Raw genomic sequence first — 25,747 nt, 5'->3', positions numbered from 1 at the left:
GTTCCTAATTGAAAAAATTTAAACTGCAAGTAATTAAGTGTGGGGGAGCGCACCAAGGTGGCTCACATTTAGGCACATGGTAAACTGATTTGCCATTGAACAAGAAGGCTAATATTAGGAATGGGTGAGCCAAGCCATGCTTTGTATTTGTTCAACGTCTCATACTATTTTTCAAATGTCATGGGCTCAGCAAAACCCAAAACACATTTTCTCAGCACTTCTCTCTATTTTCCAACCCATATGGACTTCGAGAAAAGTTTGATTCATATGTTTCTGATTTATTTACATGCAAGTCATCAGAATGTTGTTTTGTAGAAACTATTTGATGTCCAGAAAGCCTAGAGTCTTTTCTTTGAGGTTTCTTTATTCCCCCTTAGGATCAGGAAGCCATGGTTTCCAAATACAAAAAAAAAAAAGTAATAAATAAATAAATAAAAGGAAAGAAAGGGAGAAAGAAAGGGAGAAAGGAAGGAAGGAAGGAAGGAGGGAAGGAGGGAGGGAGGGAGGGAGGGAGGGAGGAAGGAAGGAAGGAAGGAAGGAAGGAAGGAAGGAAGGAAGGAAGGAAGGAACACACACTTATGAGAATCCCCAGTATTTTTTCCTCAAAGGTTCAAATTTTGTTCAACTGTTAGATCACATAAAGTCTGAGTATAATTCTTTCATTGGCAGGCTTGTATCTTACTGTATTGTCCTGCTCCTCATTGCAACTGTCCTTCTTGAAGTTAGTAATGTCTTCCTTGTGTATATAAAAGTACATATTTGCAATGTATGAATAACAAAAATGGATCTTAAAAGGAGGTGATGAGCTCTTCAAACACTAAGTGAATGCATTCTGTAACTCGGTGTCTGGGCTGAGGGAGGGGGTCTGGCTATTAAGAGAGAGGAAAGTAGCCCCTCTCCAAGAGAGTCCTATGAAAATAAGCACAATTTTTCATTCCATTAGGCATTGTGCTGGCATCCTCCTTCCTCAATTTATAAATGTAACTCTCTGATTCAAGTGTGGTCTAATGGTCGTTTGTATGTATTACAAATAATAATATAATTTTATAAATATTTCTCCATTTGCGAATAACTAAAAACTAAAAAAAAAAAAAACAAAAAAAAAACAAAGAAGAAAACATTAATAATTTTTAGGACTTCCAAGGACAGTTAATTTGCGTATCCCTATATTCAGACTTTTGGCATAAGCGGTATCCTCTTTTTAAAAAATAATGTTTAAGACACTATATATTACATGTAAGGAGGCTTTTATCTTTTAACATCATTGATATCCACCTAAATTTGATCATTTTAAAAGTTATATTGAATATAATATTATTTTAGAAGACTGAATCAGGTTTTAATAGCAGTGAACACTTTTTTTATTAAAGGCGCTGTATATAAAAAAGATTGGCTCCTCTGTAAGCTGTTCTAAATTTCAATCTGAAAACCAAATTAATGTTGGGCACAAAGCATCCAGCCGGTATCTAACACTATCTCATGCCTCTGTAGTGTGTCACTACAAATATAAACCCACATTTCCAGCCGACTCTTTGTCCTCTGTGAGGGGAGGCAGATTAGGAATGCTGGTTAATCTGAGTGAGAACTGAAAGATTTCTACCTATGCTACCTTTCAAGGCTGAGATATCTATATTCCCTAAAACTCTTTTCCGTTTTCTCCATTTCAAAACCAGAATGGTGTTAGGGCTGAGAAGATTCAAAAAAGTCTTCTCAAATCAAATATCTCTCCAGCACAGCTGCTGTTAAGTGACCCACCATGTTCCAAGACAGGCTCACAACCCATATACTAGTTTTTTACTATGAGCTCCAATACTACATATTTCAGGAAAGCAGTGTTTTTAGAAAAAAAAAAAATCAGCAAATTAAACTTCTCAATACATCACTCTTCAAATCCAGCTATTAGTGGCATGAGCAGCAAACAAAAATGTTGTCTTAGGCTATCACACTGAATGATTTAAGGCTATATATGTGTGCATTAAATATCAGGCAAATAACCAAATAGCTACCATGAAAGCATGTAACTAGAGCAAATCAATTAGTCGCCAGTTACTCTGAATTCAAACGTATCTCTGAAAACACTTATCCCATTGTATGAAGATTCTGAAATGGCAAAATTTAATTGTCATCAAGATTCTTAAAAAAAAGGACACAATTATTTAATACATTGATTTCTACGTTATAAGGAGAAAGCTTGAGCAAAGAAAAAAAAATGGAGCCTTATGAAGACACACATTCAGTAACCATTGTAAAGATATGGCCGGTTTTCTTTCTAAAGTCTATCATGCTGACATTTCCCTACAATTTAGATCAATAATTTAATTTTTTAGTTTGTACTACCTTTGGATAAAGAAGGTAGTAAAAAACTAAATATATATATTTATATTTAGATATTTTGTATCAGCTCTAATATAAAAATAAACATGAAGAAGTATGTCAAGCAGTGTGATTAGGGCCAGTGTGATTAGGTTTCAATAACTGGCCATCACAACTAACTCATCTCACATTTAAAAGACTTTCTTGACCCGGTGCAGTGGCTCACTCCTGTAATCCTAGCACTTTGGGAGGCTGAGGTGGGGGGAATCATGTGAGGCTCGAAGTTCAAAACCAGCCCGGGCAACATGGTGAAACCTCATCTCTACTTAAACTATAAAAAATTAGCTGGGTGTCGTGGTGGATGCCTGTAATCCCAGCTACGTAGGAGGCTGAGGCAGAAGAACTGCTTGAACCTGGGAGGTGGAGGATGCAGTGAGCCCAGATCAAGTCACTGCATCCCAGCCTGGGTGACAGAGTGAGACTCAGTCTCAAAAAAAAAAAAAATTCTTGGAGGCATGTTTCTGCCTTTCTTTTTTCTTTTGGTTCTGGTTTGCTGGTTTTCAGTTTAAAAGAAGGAAGATGTTGATGGTAGCATTTATTTACTCATGAGATACCACGTTATTGTTTCAAACTGTATAAATTCCTAATTGTGAGCAATATTTTGAAATGCAATAGCCAAAGTGAAAAAAGTCAAAATCTCACGGGCTACCCATTTTAGAACAGATTACAAGACAGATAAATTTGAAAGCATTATAGAAAGATGTCACTTTGGAACAACAAAAAAAAAGTGTCGCTGGATAATATTCAAAGTGTCTGTAATGTTCTTTTCTCCTCTTTTGCCTCTCTGTTCCCCAATAGTAGACCCTCCCTTGGCATATTCACAGATGCAATCCCTGCTGAGCCGAAGTAATGAGGAGCACCCCCTACCATCACAAATTCAGTAAGAGAGAAGTCACTGTGTATGGAAGATGAGTCTCCAACATCTCCTTCTGAAGGGAAACGCTCATAGACACACACATGCCTCACTTGCTTTTCTATCATCTTGTGGCCTGGGATATATTGGAAGATGAAACCTCAAGGAACTCCTTACCATCATCATCATCTTCCCGTCCCTATGCAGCAGATGCTCAAATTCCAAAAGGTACCTTAAATGAAACACACACACACACACACACACACACACACACACACACACCCCGCATCACAATACATTAATCTCTATCGCTGCTATTTTTCGGCATCATTTCGATGTTTAACAACCTGAACTAATAGTCATTTTAAAACATGTCCCAAGCTTCTGAAGGGAATCTGCCCCCCATGCCATGCATTTGTTTTTTAACTGTGGTATACTTCTGACCATTTTGATGGACTGACCTGCTCTGGGATTGAACAGAAGAGTGGACAATTTTTTTTGTTTGTTTTAATTGAAGGTCCTTAATGTGGGCCACATGTTCCTGGCGGTCATTTGGAAGGCAGGGGCAGGGAATGCAAAGTGGTAGAGAGTTGGGGGGTGGAGGAGGGGGAAAGTGGGGAGGGGATGGATGATGAAAAGACCAGTTCCACAAGCGAAGCACATTAGCAACCCATAGTGGAAAGGGCCGGAAGGAAAACTCACCCACCTCACCCCTGCGTTCATTCTATCAACCTGCAATTGCTGCAATCAAAACCATATGTCGGTTCTTCCAGATCTTTCTCACAGGACAAACATGCGAAGGGCCTCAGGCCTGGCGTTGCCATCAAATGGTAATTGATACCATATGAGCCACAAAATAGAAAAGCACATGCACACAGCAGCCTCTCTCGCGGCACCCTCCTCCCTCCCACCTTCCAATCCCCTGCTTGGCCCCTTGAGAGGGATGAAATTGCAGGTCTTGCCGGGCTGCTAAGTGCACAGTGCACCATGAAAAACAAGTGTATGTGGCTCTAGTAACCACCTGTAATCTCAGAGAGAAGGAGGGTCCACTAGCCAAGAGCTCGTCCCAGAGAACAGGCGAAGGCAAAAAGGTCACTCTGGGTTAATACAAGGTCATCGATCATGGGGAAAAATGAGCACAGGTGTGAAGCAGATCACAGGCCCAGAGCAGGGAATGACCCCCCTGGTCCCTCAGCACATCCGGCCTAGAGAAAGCTCGTTACTGCTAAGCCACATCTGTCTTCCTCCCCTCCCACCAGTGAGATAGTGGGAAAGTGGAAACCACTCCCCAATTACAAGGCAATTAGAAGAAAAGTGACCCCAATTCCGTATCTGCTGCTCTCCTTTTCTGAAGCTCTTTTTGCATCCCATTGTTATCACAGCAGAAAAAAAAAAAAAAAAAAGTCAAGAAAACCCGCTGAGCTGGGGGTTCTGCCAATTGCTGGTTGAATGTAATACAGTAGGTAAAATCCATCTCTTATTTCCACCAACACTGACAGAACTGCAAGTAGCATACGGCTCTCGCCTCTGCATGTATATATTTTCTTATTAACTCGATCAGGCAGAAATTTGCAGAGATTTGTTTGGATTTAGAAGTCACAACAGAATGTCAGTTTCACAAACCAAGGCTCATTCTGTGGTGGAACGTACAGCTCTGGACCCAACCGTTCACCGCACACAGCTATTTGTTCCAATTCCTCCAGCAGCCGCTTCTGAACAAACAACTAACTTATTCTAAACACACCCAATGGCTGTAATTTTTCTTCCTTCTCCCTATCCCATTATATGTGATATTTTAGTCTTATAGATCTTAGGAAGTTTAAATATTTTCCAGATGGGGCTAGTGAGCACGGAACCATGTAAACACTCTAAATTATAAAAGGACCAACGAAATACTTAAAACAGAAGAGGATGATGATGACATTCTTCTTTTGCAAACAGTAATCTAGCAAGCTAACACCAAAAATTGTAAAAAAAAAAAAAAAAAAAAAAAAAAAAAGTGGGGGGTGGTGAGGGACAGATATCAATTCCTTTTTTCCTCCCTAAAACTCTTGAAGACGAGCTGATTCATCCTCATTTAGTTTGTATCTATTTATATCTTTTCTAAGTAAACCGTTTCTGAGAAAAAAAAAAAAAGATGATTTAAGCTCAATTTACAATTCAATACATCACAATGGTAAGAAACAAAACCGTGGTTGTAATGGAATGATACATTCCACTGTCCTGCAGAGGGAAAATTAATAAGTCTTATTAACTCCGTCCATTTGCCCTGATCCTCAGCAGTCCTCTATTCCTAAAAGTCTGGCCACAAAAGACCTAAATGAGGTGGCATTTGCCAAGGACCCTCGGACTCGAGGCAATCCAGGAACGTTCCTAATGACAGTCACCAATACAAGAGAAAAAAACGTGAACAAATGAAGGTAGTAAAGTAACCCGGGCAGAGCGAATTGAAACGAAAGTTCTGGTGAATGCCAGGGAAGACAGAAGTAGTGCAGAGCAAATGGGTAACATACAAGTCAAAGCGGCACAGTGCAGATCAAGAGGTGTCAAGTCAGGCAGGCTCGGGAGAGACCACTTTGGGGAGACTCTGACCTTACCTCTGCTTTCCCTTCGTGGTCCAGGCAACATAGCCCTGTATCTGAGCATCTGCACTGTTTAAATTTCATCCTGTGGTGTTGTTTGCTGATTGGTCAGACATGGCTGACAGCATCAGAACTTCAATCTGACACACAAGGAGCAAGCAGGACCACAGCCCAGAATTCATAACAGGAGGGAGAGAGGGAACTTCATGCTGGATATATGAAACTCAGACCCGCAGATGTCTGCTGCGAGGCCTGTGGCTGGCCTAAGGGTGGGAGGGCCTAGGATGAGACTGGGAGGAGGGCATGAAGACGGGGAGGTGGGACAAGCCCAGCCACCCAAATGACCAGGCATGATGCGTCCCCTGGTTAGAGCTGCATCTGGACCCCGTTTAGAAGCTTCCTTCTCGCCACTCCCAGTTCCCGTGACCTCCTGGGAACAGAGGCGGCCTCCTTCCCTGGATGCCTTTTTTACAGAATAAAAGTGGTGGTGTTTTCAGTTTGGGGCAATGCATTTATTTCTCAAAATATCTGACATTTTTCCGAGTAGAGAGAAGCTACTAAAGAGAGCCTGTTGTCAACAGCATCCCATCCAGATTTCTGTTATGGCGAGGAATGGCCTCCAATTTAATGGAATTCTTTAACTCTTTGATAGCAGTAAAGCAAAAAAGTAAAGGAAAAGACAAAAAGGTTGAGGGTGTTTAAGAAATGGCAAGTTAACTTGCCATAGAAGTAATGAAAACAGACAGAAAAGAAAGAAAATAGCCTGGAAGTGGAAAAGGAAAGAACCAATACTACTGAGTTACAGGCTAGGTCTTTATTTTGATTCAAGTGCCCATTCCGTTCCAGGCCATAAGGAGTCACCTGAGACTCACTGAAAGCAACAGTGCCTGGCTGCAGATCACCCTCTTCTCTTCCCACTTCCAACTGGACTCCTAGTACATACACACAGACACACACACACACACACACACACACACACACACACACACACTCTTAGCTGACCCAGCTACTGGCAACGGGTACAACTGAGTTTACCTGCTATAAAATGCAGGATAGCTTTCCCTCCTGAAAGTTTATATGTAGGATTATCACCTCCAATTAAGGATCAGTGTTAGTCTATTTGAACTCTTGCCTTCGTGGCCCCACTACATAGAATCATAACTGCACAACTCTGGGGGAAAAAGTAGTAGAATATAAAAATCCAAGCAGAGACTTCCCCAGGGCTCAGCAAAGACCATTACTTGCAAATTTTCTCTTTCCCAATGCCTCCTTTTCCAGCATTCTTTGTTAGAATTTTGGGGAAGGTAATATGGATTCTGCAATAATTACAGAAGAGGAAAATATATAAGGTGAAGTAAAAACAGAGCAATAAAAAAAGAGACGGATAAAAGTGGCAGGATTTGAGGATAAAATAATGGCTCGAGAGACCAGGTTATTAAAACAAACAAGTGAAATGGACAGAAAAAAGGAGCAAGACCCTTTGGCTGAGGGGAAGGAAAAGGTTAACACAACATGAAAACCAAGATTTAATAAAAATCCATCCTTGAAAACACCATTACTGATTTAAAATCAATTTGAAATAGTGAAATGGCAGAGCAGGACAAAATAAATCCATCTGGTTTAAAAGAAAAGAAAAACTTTACCACAAACATTCTCACCTCTCCACCTCCAAAAAAGAAAGAAACAATCTCATTTTCCTTTTTATTGTGTAAACATTTGTTATATGGCTTAATTTTCTAAATAAAGCTGGAAAGGCACACCACTGAAATCTAAAGAGGCTGGAGAAGGATATTAGCATAAGGAAATATTTACGAAAATTAAAGCAACAAAGCAGCAGGGGAAACAAATGTAAGTAAAGCTGGGGGGTCAGTGTGAATGGTGGCAGTCGTGAGTAGGAAAAGTAGCCCAGAAGGAAAGAGGTGCCTGGAGTGGTCTGCATTTCATTCAGAGAAGAAGATAGTGTGAAAGAAACATACTAGGCAAGCATATAGAAACAACTGAACGTCAGAAAACATAAATAAGAATACAGGAATTTGGTGTGAGGGTAAGAAGAATTAACCAAATGGAATGGAGATCAAATAGAAACTGAAAAACAGAATGCAGTTTGTCAGCAGCATTTTAAAAGTGCCTTAGAATGTACAGAATTATAAATACAATTTTGCTAAAGGTATGCTAAACAACAGCACACCTTTACAACCATTATAGGCTGAGGAGATTACAGGAAAACAATATCATGCATTTCTTGCCTCTGCTTCCTAACTTTAAAAAAGAAATTCCCCTGACTTCCAAGACCCATTTACAATTGCATGAGACAACAATGAACATATTACACAAGGACACAATTTCTTGTCAGGAATGAACCTAAGTAATGCAAATGATAGTTTTTGGGGGGTACACTTCATTATCCAAGATATTCAAAGTATTAAAGAAATATTCATGCAAGTGCCTCACCCAAGACCAAAGGAAATCTTTGGTCCTTATTCAAGAGGCTCAACCTACCCATGAGCTAGATGTGGGAAGGATCAGTCAAGAAAATGTGATTTAAGAAGAGAGCCTTTGTAGTGTTAGTTCTGAAAGCCTGAAAAGCCTTTCAAGCTCCTGGCCTGGTTTTTAACTCAGAAGAGGATCAACTTTGTTTCAATGATAAACCAATAATTGCATATTTGGTGGAAAAGTCTACAGCTCTGTCAAGCAGCAAAGGAAGCAGGGTGACAGCAGTTTCAGGTGCCGGGACACAATAAAAACAATGAGGAAAGAAAATGTTTGCTTTTTCTGTCAACTGAGATGTCAGTACCCATTAATAAATCTATCTGCTAAATCTACTCTTATTCATGTGGGACATCACCAATTTAAAGTAAAATAAATTATCTTTAATTAAATGGAATTGTCGTCTTCCTCCCGCTATCATCCCCAATTATTACATCCTAATCAGCCCTTTAGGGAGAAGGCAAGAGAGAATGCTGAAAGGCACATTGACTATAAACAATTTCTCTTTCTGTCAACTGGTAAAATTTTTAATTTTAATTATTGATTATAACTATAATTTTTGGATCTAAGTAATGAAAACCAACAAAATTCTATCATTTACAGGGGGAACACTGTACATGTTTACTTCCAAATTTTCTTTAGCTCTTTCTGTGAAAATTTTCAAAATCAGAAGAAACCACTATGAACTAAGCGAATTATCTATTTATACCTAATCTATTACTTTTATTTCCAGTACAAAAGTACCAGTTTTAATTCAGAATGCATAGCACTAACTGAATGCCAGCTATGATGTATGTTGTTGGTTGTTAAGCTTTCAAAACTAGGATTACAGAATGGTATGAATTTATGTTTAAACAAGAAGGGCATATACACTTAAACATTAAGACATGTAACTGGATAAATGGCACAGGGTGATCTTATTGCAGATGCTTATGACTTCCTCTGCCCCAGTTTTCAGCTCCCCTAATTCCCTTTTTTTGTAACTTCACCCAAATTCTAACAAAAGCAATGTGTAATTTTAATCAAGTGATTTGTATGAAATATATGTCAGTATCAGTTTCCATACTGGTGGGATAATACCCTCCAAAATAAATGATGAAATCAACAAGTAAATGAAGTAGTGTGTCACTCCCACTCCAAACACACAGAGTGAAACATCTTCCCAAGAGTAACAAACAATGAATTTAGGAGCAACTGGGCACATCTCCATTGACGGTGCCCTTCCGACTACTCCCAACAAGTAGGTTGGATTTTGTTTGTTTCACTTTTTGTTGTAACTGTAGACTTTGCAAGGGAGGGTGGGGAGTTTTCTTTTCACCTTCCATGTAACAATAAAATCAACCACTGATTGGGAAATGAATTATTAATTAATTATTTGTTCTACACAGAGGATAAATGTATCTACAATAAACAGGTAACAGTGTTGACTGTTTTCTGACTGCTTAGTGTTACTTTTAAAAATGTAATTTTTTCAGGGTGTAGTACTGTTTTCATTTAGCATGCCTTTGAATTGCCGCCTACAGAAGTAAAAAAAGAAACCACAGCTATACAAGCCTGCTGACTTTTTTATAAAAGAACCAGTTTTAAACTTGTTTATACTACTGATTCCAAATGAATTCAAGATGGTGGCTAGTTAAAGAAAGCGAGCCCATGCCAGGGAGTTTGATCAAAGAACTTCAATTCAGCAATGTTCAGTTTTAATTGACCACTAATTAAGCTACATTAGTCCAAGAAAGGTCTGTATCACTTTGAGTAATAGAGAAAAGAATTAATTTAACCCTGTGTCAGTCAGCTTTAGTAAATTCATCTGAAAGCAACTTCTCAAACGACAGGCATGAAAGAGGTGTCTAGTGTTAAATGCCAAATGTGGTCTACAGAATTCAGAGAAGACCAGGAACTCCGTTTTCAAGGGTATTTGTTAACTTTGCTAGTGATGTCACCTTGCAGGTATAATTATCTTCATTACAGATACAAAGATGTCAGCTTTACTCCCTGGGTTGCAAAGGGTTGCTTTAAAATTGGATTCAAAACATGGCATCATACCAGCCACAGTTTTAACTTTCCTGTATTCTAGACAAAAATAGAGTGGATTTGCAAAATCATGAGAATTTTCAAAGGCTTGGAACTCTCCTTCTGGGAAAAGTGAGTTGAAGACTTGGAGGGGTGGGGGGAGGTAAAACAACTGCAATAACACCACCAAAAAAGCTCATTATAATTAGGAACCACAAGCTATGACAACCATGACAGCAGCATTAAAAGTCCATGTGTTAAAATAGTTCATTTCTGAAAATCAGTTGCAAAATTTTTATTTTCCCACACATTGTACATCAAAATTTTTTTACCCACAATTCTGATTTAAAAAGCTTTTAGGAAGAGGAAAAAACATTATAAAGCAGCAACAAACTCCATTTCAGGATTTAAGATTAAAACGTTAAGATATGAGAAAACACTGCTTTACAACTTGGGTGTTTAAGACTGGTAAAGTCCTTCACAATAACTCAGAGGTAAATGACCTATGGTCTTATGGCAAATGTCAAGTAGAAAAAATATGTTTAAATTTTAAAAGTAAACCCGAATGTCAATGGTACGATGGCTTCTATTTTACATCAATTAACTCTGCCCTCCAAGCCTGCATGAAGAGCATTGGCTTTTACATCACTGAAAGCCACAGGGTCAAATACTCTTGAAGAGGTGTACTCTGTGGCCTCAACACACATTCTATTTCATCTTAATAGTTTTCGGCCACAAACAACTGCGTTGTCTACAATAGTATTTAATAAATAACATTTTTAAATCATTCTGCCAGTACTCATTAAAATGCACTTGTTTGTGAAATGCAATAGTTAGCTATATGAAACCAAAATATTAATGCAAATTGGCATTTCTAAGTTTAAAGTGGCATTTGCATAGCAGGAACTAAACGTGGCACAAGCTGAAAGAGGGCACAGCACACAAATGCCTCTCAACACCATAATTATTACCAACAAAATGATGGCTTACATATACCATTAGAAGCTCAAGGCAGTCTGTGCCACCATGGCTTCCTGGGTTGCCAACGCCTAGACTGTAGCAATGAGAGGATGGTGGGGAAAGCTCTGGAATTGTTTCACCTGTTAAAGTAGCACAGGTACCAGGCACCAACAATCTCATTTCCAGTGCTGATTAACAGCCTAGGGCTAGCCCATTCACCTACTGCCCTCTATGGTTATCAATGAAAAGTAATTAATACAATTTTGAGTGCATGTATGATGTGGCCTTCAGCACCACCAACATGAACTGGGCACGTTTGTCCAACTCAGTAACGTGGGGAATGGAAAGATATTATGTATGTAGGTATGTACCTACTTAAGCAAATTACAAATAATGTCCCACAAAACTATTTTAGACAGGAGTAACCTTGAGAAACGTTAACATTAAAAAACATTCAATATTTATTGGTTCACTCCACAAATATTAACTAAGCAGCTCTACATACATTATCATATTGTTGTGTTCATCTTTGAGGGGAGGATAAAGAGAGCCTGTTGGGAAGATGTGACACAATTTTATAACAACACAAAGTCAGGTTAGGGACTCAATGACTGCTAAGGACAAGATGGACAGATGTTTTCATTTACTATGAAGAAATATTTGGATCACGTGAGTAAATACGTATTTTTAAAAAAATTTTAGATTCAATGGATACACGTGCTTACTGTTACATGGTATATTGCATGCTGGTGGGGACTGGATTTCTAGTGTACCCATTACCCAAATAGTGAATACTGAATCCAATTTAACTTTTGATAAAATACTACTTTTTACTGTAACAGCCAGAGCAGAGGCTTGAGCTCTGTAAAATTTGGCAGAGGCCAGCTCTCTGGAGAGCATTCTACCCAAAGGTCTTGTCTACCTGTATGTATGGACATATGCCCGTATGGTGGATGTGACCATTCATTTGGCTGCATCAACATTTCTTGGTTGTTTACTGTATGCCAAAAGGTCTACAAAGATGCATTAAGACATGGTCCCTGCTGGAGCATCTCACTGGCTGACTAAGAGGAAGGAGATTTAAGGTCCCCACTGTGCACAGACAGGCAAAGGGCTGTATCCTTTGAAAAGTCTGCATAACTTGAGCTGTAAATTTAAATTCAGTTGAGATAAGCATTCAGTAAAATGCTACGAGGTAGCATTAAAATGTCAATTCTTACCTCAGATATTTGAAAATAAAGCTAATAAAAATATAAAACTATCCTATTGGAATTTACAGCAACACTGACTCTCTAGTTATATCATGACCCACATGATCTTCAGCAAGTTATTTAAACCCTCGATGCTTCCATTTCCAGGCCAGCACCTCCCCATGGCACTTCTGCAATGAGGCAAATATATATCTGTGCTAATACAGTAGCCACTGATCACATATGACAATTGAGTTAGCTAGTGCAACTAAGGAAATAATGTTTTAAAAATTTACTTAATTCTCATTGACTGACATTATTTATTTATTTATTTATTATTTTAGAGACAGGGTCTTGCTCTGCTGCCCAGGCAGAACCACAGGGGCATGATCATGGCTTGCTGCAGCCTCAGCCTCCTGGGCTCAGTGATCCTCCTGCCTCAGTCTCCTGAGTTGCTGGGAATACAGGCATGTGCCACCATGCCTGGTTTTTTTTTTTTTTTAAAAACTTTTTGTAGAGACAGGATCTCCCAATGTTGTTCAAGCTGATGTTGCACTCCTTGGCTCAGGTCATCCTCTCCCTTCAGCTTCCCAAAGTGCTGGGATTACAGGCATAAGCCACTGTGCCTGGCCTACATTTAAATGTTAATAGCCACATGGGGCCAGTGGCTACCTCAATGGACAGGCCAGGCTTTGCCTGTGAAATGAGATGGTAACTTCTGTATTACCTATCTTACTGGGGTACAGTGGTGATTAAATTAGAACTGGGTTGAGAAAATGTCTGAAAGAACCAAGGCTTGCAACTATATTTTACTGGATATTAATTATTGCTATAATATTTTCTGTAAGCTTTAACTGTAAGTCGCTTTCCTAATAATTAAAGGAAAGTCACAGTAAGATTGGTTTTATACTCCATGGAAGTCTGAGTTAAATACCACACAGGCAAGCTTCCTGAAGCATATTCTAGAAACACTGTGTAAGCAAGTTATTGTTCTAAAATTATTCAGAGGGACATATGGAATATAAGAGAAATATTGAGAGTGCAACACAGATAATGAGTGACTGATCAAAAAAAGGTCAGTACTCCCTCAAAGAGTTTCGCTTACAGTACATTCACGATTTTAAAAAATTACCATCTCCCAGAAACAGAAATACTCAAATAAAAAATTATCATAAAAAACAGTCATCTTTATCACTTGTCTGGCACACACAAAAAATGTTAAAATTTTCTTTTCAGCTGCTCACTTTGAGTACAGACAATGCTGTACAGTAAAAGTACAGTAAAAGGAGGAAGATAGCTCAAGTTCCAGTTTAAAGCAAACTTATGGTTACAGATGTGATGTACAAAGTTAACCTAAACACATCAGTGTGACTTTACTAGACTGTGCTGTACCAAGCTGGACAGGGAAACAGCAAGAGTGAAGTACAGGGTCTGAGAATGCCTATGGGAAGGAACCGAAATTCCATTAGCTAATGGGTTAATAAGCGAAAGCATATCCGTACACCAAAGATACACTGCAAATCAGAGTTGCCATTCCTGTGCCCAGCTGCCATCTCTACTCTCATCAAACGTTGGATAATCTTATATAGCATGGGGAGAAACTTGAGTGGCACAAGTTACTGTGAGGCTTGGCATCTAGCTCCAAACTTTGGCACCTAAGGAGTGAGGTCTAAAAGTTGGCAGGTGTAAGATTCAGCCACCAGATCCTGCCACCTTCTTCCACAGGGTGCTAGGGAAGGCAACTGAGGTTTCAAAATCACTTCCAAATCATGGCCGAGAATTATCCACAATGAGGGGAAGCACAGTGGTGGCAGGAAGAGAGATCCCCAGTTGTGAGGAGGTAAAGGAGCTGCATTATTGGGAAAGCTGAAAAGAAAGTCTTAATGTTGGCTTTAATTTTTAATCTTTCCTTGATGACAGGCAATATAATGTTATGATATTAATGATGAAGCAAACAATGTCCATCATGCCAAAAAACTTCAAACATAATTATTAATTAGTTTCTTTATGCTAATTTCTCTTTTTCACTTTATGTCCTGTAGAGAAAAGATGGTAATATGCTTCTTCATTTAGGATGATTCAAGATAAACCAACAGTTACACTGATAAGAGTTCTAAATATTTTAAAAGGTAAGACATAAATATATGTTCAGGATATGCATATGTGTACATTATTGACTCAACATATTCTAACAGCTGCTTTGAAGCCATTCCAGTTGGTTCACAAATAATGTACAATATTTAATACACTATAAAATCTCACATGTTCATGGTAAAAGGTAGAAATACCTGGGCAATGCTATAGTGTGCTATGCCAAAAAAANAAAAAAAGAAGAAGAAAAACTGTTTTGAAAGAAAACAAAAAAAAATGCTATCCTCTATAAATGCCTCACAATGCCAAAATTTAATTATGCAACTTATTATGACATTATTTCATTCTTAGTGTCCAGATATACTACTTTGCAAGCAGGACTTCCCAACCTCAGCAATACTGAGTGTCTGTCTTGTACACAGTTAAGATGCTTAGCAGCATCCCTGGCCTCCAGGCCTAAAGGCCAGTAACAAGCCCTGCTTGACCCCTACGGTTGTGACAATCAAAATTGTTTCCAGATATTGCTGTATGTCCCCTGGGGAATACCCCTGTTCTAAAGATGTATGTGTGTAATCTTAGTCTGTCAGCAACAAATATCCGCTTTGGTTTTCTTAAATCTTCATATAAACAATGTCCATCTCTGAGAGTATCTTCTTTTAACTAAACAAGGAAATAGCGACTGACACCCATGATCACTTAGTATGTCGTCGTCTGACTTTGTGATCTTATGGCGCTCAACGGTCTTAGTCTCTAACTTTGAAATAGGTAATCTATGTTCATCTGGAACTTTTAGAACCAACTCTATAGCCATCTTGATTATGTGCTTTAAAATATTTTATCATTTTCAACTAATAGTTCTGAACTACATGCAGTAATCAAAATAATACACTGTATAAAGTTTCTGATGAATAAACAAGTTTGAGTAATAAATAATTGGCATTATCTATTACTGTCTGGTTATGAAATCTATCCATCTATCTACCCACCCAACCATACTTCTCCAATCCAGCCATATATTCATCATCATAAAACCTGTCATGCTTTCAATTCTGATTGAGTTACACAGGTAAGAGGCCTAGGACCAGCCAAAGAGTTTAATCTACATAGCTCCCTATTGGCAATGCATCTGTGAAGACACTGTTATCTATAAATAATTCCACATCAGGCCTGCTATATGTTTTATACACTACATCATCTAACTCAAAACAGAAAAATATCTTAATGTATAAATATATTTATGTTTTCTTAAATTGGTTTTGTTGTTAGATAGGTCATCTATTGACAGATGCAAGATTCTAAAATTGATTATCCCAAGAAGGTAAACATCTAAACAGACCAACTGAACCCAGGAATCACCATCTAACTTTAGAACAGGTTAAATGGATCTTCAATGTGAAGATTAAAAATGTATTAAATATTCCAAAAACAAATACTAACCTAAAACTAGTTAGCCATGATCTCTTTCTCCTTTTTCATCTGTTTTTCCTTTTTCATTGTCTAAAAATAATGGAGGAAAAGGACTATAAAACCAAAACTTCCTTCATAAGGAACATTCAGCATGGTTTTGCATTTTTCAGTATCATATCTGGAAGGTAAAGCAGCTTCTATAGTCTAGAGGTTAGGATATCATGATTCACGTAAGTCATCTTTCTTGAGGTTAATTAAGGAAACTGAATCCTAGATGATTTTATCAGCAAAAGTGACACTGTAAAGTTGGGCCAAGAGGATCTGCTATTACAGGAATCCTTTAAAACGTAAACGCGTTTAACAATCATGCATCTATTTCTAGCAGCTTCAGCTCATTCCCTGGAAGCATACTAGAGGTTTGCTGCACTTTGCAACCTCTGGGAAGTAGGATTACCAGATTCACATCAACACATCTAATTTTACAGTTACCTTATTTAAGTTTTTAATACGGCACAGGTCTTTTTCTCAGGTGTTAATAGAAAAATCAATTTTAAGTCACAACAGCTGTGATCATTTTAAATATCACAGCTGTCATGAGTTGAAAATAACCAATTTGAGCATACAAGTTTCTGGTGCAAATGTAACAAAATGGAAATGTGATGGAATTTCATCTTTTACTCCCTCTGAAGCTGAATGTCTAATACAATAGTAGAGTAATAACTTATTTGCTTTAAAATAAAATCAGGCTCCCATTTCTTTCTTTACTGACCTAGCAAACAGATGGCTCAAAAGAACAGAGAACATCATTTTTAACTGTGGAACATGTTTAATTAAGAAAATAGTATTAACTCAGGAAAGACTGAGTTAAATAGCTGATATCAAAATTGAGAGTTACTTTATGTAAACATTTTGCTGTGAAGCCAGGGGAGAGATTAAGTGGGATCCATGCTACATATTAAGTGTTATTAAAATCTAGGAATTTAAATTATCAGTTTATTTATCCGACAAAGTCTAAACTGATAGGAGAATAGTGTTAACTGGTATCTTGCAGAAAATAATGGCATCGTATCCATTTCTTTGCAAACTCAAACTAGCCACTGGATGGCTTGAAATGAAGTTCCCCCTTCTCCCCTCTTCAATCCAAATCCAATGTCATTATGTTTCAAAGACTATAATGACATTCCTAAAGAGCTCAGAATTTAAAAAGAAAATGAAAGGACAGGGAGGGCATTATTTATTCCACTGGCTGCAGAAAGTTTAGATTTCTCTGTGTGAAATGAATTATGGATAATGAACACCCAAGAAATTCTAGAATTATATTAACAAACGATTATTGCCACCTATGATCCAGTGGAGACCTGGGCTCAAGTGTTTGAGAAATGATATTGTATGATTAAGACAAAGAAGAACTCAACCAGAAGAAAAGTAAAATCTTATACCAAAGCCTTGGTCATGTTACACAACTTTTTCAAAATGTTTTCAAGGTCTCCTAACATCCTGGCTGATATATAAATAGAAAATAAAAATTTAAAGTATTTTCATCCCAGATCTTCAATCCTATCTAAATGAGTTTGATGTTTCCCTCTCCATCCCTTACAAATTCAGAGTAGAGATTAAAAGTTGGTGATATTTGCAACTAATCAACCAGTATGAAAAAAGTTGATACCGATCCCCACTCCATTTGGCTTAGAGGAGTTTAGTGCAGCAGGTAGAAGGAGGCCCTAACATCCCCTATTATTTACATATTAATTTCAAAGCTACACAAAAAACACTGTAGTCTTTTAATCACATCAACACACAAAAAGGCACTACAAAGTGAAACTATACTTGTTACACATTTATCCCAACCCCCACATCACACAAAGGAAGCCTAAGAAAACAGCATCCATCCAGCTCCTTTAATGCTGAGCCTCCACTGCTGTAATAACAGGTGCAGAAATAATAATGTGCTGGCCAATCAACTTTTTCCTCTGATTTGTCAGTTTAGCTTAATAATGCCATTAGGAATGTAAACATTTCTGCAATTTATATTTAAAAGTCAATAAAATAATGGGGTGCAGAATTTATCCTTTTTAATTTTTTAAGTAATACATTTGATTATTTTAATCACATCAGTACTTAACTGGATAGGGTTTAAATATGCATGTAACATCAATTTAATTTGTTTTATTCGTTAGAAAAGCTATTGAGTCATATCGTATTTTCCTTAAAAAGAAAAAAAAGACCACACATTCTAGGAGAAAGAGAGTACAGAGCACTTGTATCTTGATTCCCCTCTTGGAAATGGGATTCTGGTGCCTTCCAAATGTCTTTCAGTAGGAGCATTTTAAAATGGTAACCAAAGAGGTGAAGATCCAATGCACACTCACTAGATGGCTGACAATAAAAACTAGGAGTGTTTCCATACTGTGGATAAACTTTATTGGGCTACAGTAATGGGACTGTGGTTGGTAAATGCATCAACTATTTTTTAAATGGTGTAAGTTTTTCCCAACATAGCAATTCCCACTTAAACAGGATCATTATTGGTGCAGTCATTCAGTACTCTATAATTCTCACCCTTAGGTTTGTGGAGGTGAAAAAGCCAAGTCAAATGTTAGCCTCCACTATTAACATCCCTATTCATTTTCAGGTCAGCTACAATGGAAGCAGCTGGAATTCAACTCTCTCCCACCAATTACCTCAACGTGCCCTCTCCCGAGATGAGTGTAATTTGGTCTCCAGGAAAGCACAGAGCTAGGTCCCTGGGGGATGCCAGCCAAAGCCTGCATTTTTTCGGTGGAGCCTGGAATTACACCATCATCTACACTGCCCCCACCTCTGACTTCTCAGGTGTTCAAACCCACTCTTCAACCCCCTTTTTTAAGGTGAGGAGTTTCAAGTAGTATACTCTCCTAAATAGAATTTTAGAAGCGTAGTGTCATCTTGTTTGATTAAATACCCCAATGTATATGTACAGATTTATTTAAGAAATTGGGAAGAAGAATGGGAAGAAAACTAGGTAAATAGGAGCAACACAGAATTTAGAGACAGAAATATCAGAAATGTGAACTCAAGTTCGAATCAGAATGTGGTATTGTGCCATAAATACATCTGCAAATAAAAGGTTCTAGTTTGGAACCAAGTCATGGATCTTCAGCCTTGCAAAAAGGAAAGTCTTCCAAAGTTTACGTGGAGTTAATGTATAATTCTCAAACGACTTTCAAGCTCAAAACCAGAAATTTCCACCTTAAGAAGTGTTCTTCAGAAGAAAAAAATTGTTTTGCTTAATAAAATGCCATGATACCTATATACCTAAAATGATATAATGTGCCAAATAGTTTATTATAGAATTTGAAATGTTAAAAAGCCTACAACTCTGGACATTTTCTGAAAATTCAAAGTATAACTTTCAGTAGATCGCTTCACACTAAAGGAGAACAGTTTTATATAAGTATGTTTTCTACTTTTGTCACTATTGATCTATTTTTCCTGGTATACAAACAACTGCATTTTTTTAGTACTATGATGAATTCCTAAATAGATTATGAATATTTTATGAATATACAGATATCCCTTTTTTTGAGTAATCAATAATGTTCATCGTATATAACTTTAGCCTGTGTCAGAGTTATGTTTGAAGTATCAAGGGCTAAAAAGTAAAGTGCAGTTAAATATGTAAAAGCTTGAAAAGACTTAAATCTAAAATTATCTTTAAATTATATTGACTGTGAAAAATTAGGTTTTTTGTAACTCTGATAATATTGCGGGGGGGGGGGGAGCCCAGTAATCTTTTATGTGTCTCTATACTGAAATTCTCACAGGTACAAGGCATCCATTTAGGTCAGTTGTGCAGAGCAAATAGATGTCTCCACTGCATTTTCTTCTTAAGGCAAAAGTAAATCTGAATTCAAACAACTTTAACAATTGCCAGAACCACATCTAAAATCTCTAAATTTTCTGAATGAGAAAACAAGAGTCCTTTAATAGATCCCTGATGGCAGCATGTAGACCATGCATCTGACTTACAATAGTGATTCTAAAGAACTTATACTGCAGCATTTTTTTTTCTTAGTGGCAGAGCAGTAATAGAAGTTTCAAGTAGGCTTGGAAACACACACATACAAAACTCATAATAATGAAATCTGACAGTGTCTACAGTCAAATTGTGATCAAGCTATTAAAAGATAAGTTATAAAGGAAGACATCACTTATTCTCAAGCCTCCATTGTGGTACTGCAATTTAGTAGAAACAAAACAACAACAACAAAAAAGCCGAATAGGGGATGTAATGCAAACCACATTTATAGTGGAACAGGAAACAAATGAATCTTCGGCACAATTTCCTGTAGATCAGTTGGAAAGGTATTTAAAAGACTGCATCAGCTATTAGATCTTTTTTCCTGACCACTTTGCTCCCAACCCTCTTTTCCCTAACCCAATGTCCTTCCTCTTCATTCTGCCTGAAACAATGCCATCACCTAGTGCTAGAAGGATGCTTATCCATTACCAACACTATATTTAAAACGCTCAGACCTAGCAGAAATTAGGAACTAAAAAACATTCACCAAAGATGTAACTGATCAATATTATTTCCCTGAGAAATTAGCCTCACAGAAATGTTCAAACTGGTATCTGTGAATCTCAGGGAGGGATTTTGAAAATTTAATCAGAGGTAGGAGAGCAAGATGTAGCCACAATATCAAGATTAAGTGTATGGTGAATTTTTTATCAGCTTAAATGTAAAGAACAAAATCCACATAATTTTGTTTTAAAGCAATGAAGCATGAAAGAAAAAAAAAATTTCAATGTTATTTTTAAATGGGTAAAGTGCCAACTACATTTTAAAAAATAAGCTCACAAAAAAATAAGTTTTTCCTATGTGCTTTCTCTTTGATATGTTTTATGTTCCTGAACCACTGGGGATTTAAAAATTTGATTACTTTGTGGCCTAAGCAAATTTTTGCTGTGTAATAGCAAGTAAACAGTATTAAAAAAAAATAAAGCATTTACACTGGCTGCTTTCATTTATAATCATGGTTCTGAAAATAGTAAGTATATGAAATATATTTTTAAAATGCCAAATGTAATTTGCATAGTTGACACACTATTGGAAACTTTAAAACCCAGTGGCTACCTATGTCCTATGGATGGCTGCTCCAACCAACTGTGAGGTCTGGGGGGGAAGAAAGAGTCATATGTAAAATATACTGAAAAATGTTATTAGTGGTGTTATTTAAATATTGATATTTTATGTTAGCACTTCCTGTGACAAATGAGAAAAAGCTAAACTCTTCATACCCCAAATTTTAGCTTTAAAAAATTTAGGTTGCTGACTAATATTGTTACTTATTTACAGGAAAACTTTCTTCTAAGAAAGCATTTCCCAATTGAGAGACTGTGATATTCAAATATTCCTAATTTTTCACCTTAAGCAGGAATCACGACATTATTTTATTCTTTGGCCTTGATATCAGAAATAATTAACATCCAGTTTCATCTCTGAACTTTATGGACTTGAAAAGCTGCATAATATGACCAACAGTCAGAATATAAACATGAAAAGCTCATTACCATTCACTTTCTGAGATTTGATGATTTGACAAATAACTATTTCAAAACAACTACTTTGAAACATGGTTTGAAGCTTGTTAGTATAAAGCAAAAAGAGCAATTACAATAATTATAGGTTTCTCTATACGGTTTAACACATGCACATGCTGGCGAGAGCTGATGATGTGATCTTAAATTACCATTAGGAGGAAATTTCGCCACTTTTGTTTTCAATTTTATTTGCCATAATTTTATCTTTGTGGATATGCTACATTATTAGATGTGTGAAATTTGACCAAATAATCACTTATTAAAATTCTTATTCAATGAACATGTAAGAACTTAGAAAAATCAAAATTTAGAGCTAGAACTACATTTACTGTAGAGCAGGTAATGCCTGATACTTCTTATAGCCTGAATGAGGACAGATACATCGGTACACTTTAATATAAGCTTGTATTTCCAACATAAAATAAGCTACTGATTTTTCCGCCAAAAAGAAAAAAAAAATCTGTTTTGCAGTTCAGAAGTGGTGCTTTAATTTTTTTTTTTTTTTAAGCTAAGATTGGGATTCATTTGCTTGTAAACCTCTAATGCATAGAGGGAAAAAAAATTACAAAAATTATTTGGTCAAGTTCATTAAACTCTCACCTGAGGAGAAGCTGATTTTTAAAAATATATTCTGGTTTATATCCAAAACGTATTCTTTGATAGCTCTTGCGTTATAATTTTTTGTTAAGTATTTGTTTCAGAGTCTACACTTCTAGACAGGTTGTTCACAGAAACGAGGAAACAAATTTGTTGTGGGATATAGACATGGAAACGCTTCCTAACTTAGGGTAGTAAAAAATTCACATTTTCTTTGGTTTGTCCTGAAATATCATTGATTATATTTCTGGTAGAAAGTTAAGAGGACAACTGATTTTACAAACCGTATAGTTGCCTGTTCATAAAAGAAGAAACCATAATTGTTGTAATGCTTAATTATATTCTTCCCACAATCTAAAATCACTGTGTTTTGGTATGATTTTCCATTTTTCTTCTTTTGTTTATTCACAAGGAAAACCTGCTTCCTCTGGCCTCTCTCAGTTCAGAGAGTTCAAACTGAATTTAAACAAGTAATTGACTTGTCACTGGGAAAAAAGGAGGAATTTCAGTGCTGTGTTGTCTTCAGATGAAAACTTGTGCAACAAATAGCTGACCATACTTAACTCCAACAATTCAGGTTCAAACACACATTGGTTAGACATGCACATACACACAAAAACGCATAGATATTCAACCTCCAAACGATAAGCGAAACTCAAGAAGTGTAAAGTCTCTTTGATAGGCATTTTGAACAATTAACGCATGGTATATACAATCTCCACAACATGTCTGGCACCAAATCAAAAGCCGCTCAATGCAGAATTAGAGCCAGCAGAATACACACTGTAGAATAAACAAAAATCTGCTTCCTCAGTGTATGCATGAGGGCATTTAAAAAAAATGGTATCGAATTGGCCCCTTCCTCGGGACACACACAACTGGACTTTGCTGTCTGTTTCACAAAGCTAAGATGGACAACTGGTAGCTATCCGCAATTTCAAAAGCTTTCTGCTGGTGTTCCAAATGGCTATTTTTTCTAACTATAATGTATGTACAATTTGCCTCTTTCTAGTGTTTGAATCAATAGAGATACACATCACCAGATTTGTTTTTAATAAACGCCTTAAAACAGTTCCTATAAATACATTTCCTGTGACAGAGCGATCTTGATTTTATGAGTACCATCCTCTCAAAAAAAAAAAAAAAATCTAACAACCAAAATATTTGGCAACTGAGAGGGCATATTAGTGATATGATGTCATATTCGGCATTTTCTTACGGTGGAGGCAAATGGCAAGCTGTGGGAATGGAATGCATATTTTTAAAAATCTCTTTTGGCTAAAAGGGAGTTAAAAGGTCCAAAACTTGAATTAAAATTTTGTCAGTTCAGACATTTAAGATGCAAAATTAACAATTAACATGTAAAAATCACATCCCTGGTAATCCCAAAAGATAAAAACCATGGAAACTTATATTCTTTTATAACGTAAGTCTTTCATAATGGATAAGGGCTATCTAATCCCTGAATCTGTTTTATTGCTTCAGAGACACTTTTGCTTACTGACTATGACAGCATCATTCACAAAATTTTCAATAAAAGTGCTTTAAAATGAAAGGTACTGACTATGTTATGCACAAGAACATCTAAAAGATAATAGGCAAAAGTCTGAGCTATATATGAGTAACTACCAATTGCAAATCAGGTACTTGTAAAAAAAAAAAAAAGATGTTACATAATCCCAATATTTATGTTTACAGATTTACATACTTTGATCAAATCGCAACGAAAAACATTTGTTTTTAAATTATATTTCCCTTACCGCAGTTAACTATTTTAATTACACCCTATTCTTAAAAAAAAAAAAAAAAAAAAAAGATAAAAATAGGATAGCAGTATAAACTTTTGATGATTCACTCTTACTTTTCAAAATAAAAGTAAAACAATATCATTTCAAGTTGCCCATTCATAAAACTGCTTCTTAAATGAAATTATTAATCTTCTGACACTACACCTTCAAACACTTGTGTATGTGTATGTATTCCAGAATATGCTCAGCTAGAAATAACTGTTATGCATACATCTGTATGTATATACACTCACAGGCATATAGCAGCACATACACATGTTTAATTCGTTTGCGCCAATTGCTACAGCTGAAACTGGGCCTTCCTGAAAGCTCTGATCTGTCCCCTTTGGCCCAACTATCCCTGATTAAGATCAGTCCAAATGGAAGTTCAAAGTACACAAAGAGAACAGTTTATAAATGGCTGCTTTTCACTTTTCTCTTATTCTTCCTATTTTAAAATAATAAATTTTTGCTCCTCTATCACCAACAACTCTTTCCGAGAGCCCCACATACCGATTTGAAAATATTGAAATCCTTTTCCTTCAGTGGGCCCAGACGAAGGAAAAAAAAAAAAAAATAAACCTCCAGATGGCAAGTATAAACCTTCTGCTGGGGTTATGCACAAAATACCAGACACATTTTTTTCTTAAATAAAGCGTTTCTGTTGGAAGGGGGAAAAATTGAGGGAAGGAGCAACACAGCACAAATAACTTATGATAATACTGTTATATGCATGAATGAGCCCCTGTTTATTTTTCCTTCCCCATTTTGGCTTTAAATATATATCTAAGTTTATATCATCTACTCCTTAATTTCATCTCTCACTTTTATGTCTTTGCTCTATTTTAGCCTTTCAGGTTCTCTTCACTTTATCCACTGCATTCAAGCTTCCAACTTAGTAAGACTTTAGATATCACAGAACCTCAATCCAGGGAGAAACTTACCCCAAATTTCCTCTCAGCCTAACTTGGGCTTTCTCAATTCTGCTTCTCATATCTGCTTTTCCTTTCTAACAGTCATTTGGAAGGAATAAGAATTTTCCAAAACTCTCTCTTTAAAAAAAAAAAAAAAAATCATACCAACTCCCAACTTTACCTGACTGCAAACTTTCGCTCTAGGATCCACTCTCTACAGCTCTGAAAGCATCTATTTTTCTACTCTGGGGGGAGGAGGGGGAAAAAAAGGCGAAGGAGAAGAAGTAGGCAAGGAGAAGATCCTAGGATTGGCAAATGATAAATATTTCATGGCACCCAGGAAGGTGCGGCAGTCCTGCACAACTTTGCAAACAATGATCACCACCTAGGATGCTCATCCCTGCGACAATAAAACTTGTCAAAAATCCCCCTCGCAGCCCGCATTCGCTTACCGCTTTCCCATTATAGTAGTACATCAAAGAGTTGCCGCCCATGCCCGGGATTGTGTATGCGCAGTACATGGTCTCGGATTCTTTTTTCTCCTCAGTACCACTCTAACAACTTTTATTTCAAACTCGCTGTCCCTTTTTTCACAACAATTCCTTCAGTTGCATTTTCCCATATGGCCGGGCCAAGCGTGGTGAATATGCAAAGCAGGAAGAGACCATTCCTGGCGGGCGGGGGAGGCCGCGGCGCTGCTGTCAGACGCTCAACTTTGCGCAGCGGAGCTGGAAGGCAGCCCGGCCCTGATGGAGCTCGAAATCCTAATGCATACGCGAGATCGATTCAACTTTTCCGAGGGGTTTTTATTAGTTCCCCGAATAATGCCGATTCTTATAAATTTCTGCAGTCTTCACTTATTTCCTTTTTTTCTTTTTCTTTTCTTTTTTCTTTCTTTCTCTTTTTCTTTTTT

At 37.0% G+C, this 25,747-nt stretch overlaps 1 protein-coding gene across 41 annotated transcripts in view; it reads right to left on the bottom strand.

Moving 5' to 3' along the window:
- Positions 1–25,747, bottom strand: part of TCF4 (transcription factor 4) — a 369,465-nt gene that overhangs the window by 70,798 nt on the left and 272,920 nt on the right. The window contains exon 1 of one of the 41 annotated variants that reach the window (XM_017498021.2): positions 25,287–25,691. The exons of 38 other annotated variants lie outside the window; for them this stretch is intronic. In XM_017498021.2, the coding sequence (XP_017353510.1) occupies positions 25,287–25,355 (69 nt within the window). In that variant the 5' untranslated portion in view covers positions 25,356–25,691. Of the gene's footprint in view, positions 1–24,864; positions 25,051–25,286; positions 25,692–25,747 lie in introns of those variants that run through there. 2 more of the 41 variants (XM_017498020.2, XM_037727677.1) reach the window with 2 other exon arrangements.

The sequence above is a fragment of the Cebus imitator genome, unplaced genomic scaffold (genome assembly GCF_001604975.1).
Source record: "Cebus imitator isolate Cc_AM_T3 unplaced genomic scaffold, Cebus_imitator-1.0 Scaffold236, whole genome shotgun sequence".
Taxonomy (NCBI): Eukaryota; Metazoa; Chordata; class Mammalia; order Primates; family Cebidae; genus Cebus; species Cebus imitator.
Note: the sequence above shows the minus strand (reverse complement) of the source record. Positions and strands in the feature narration are given on the sequence as shown.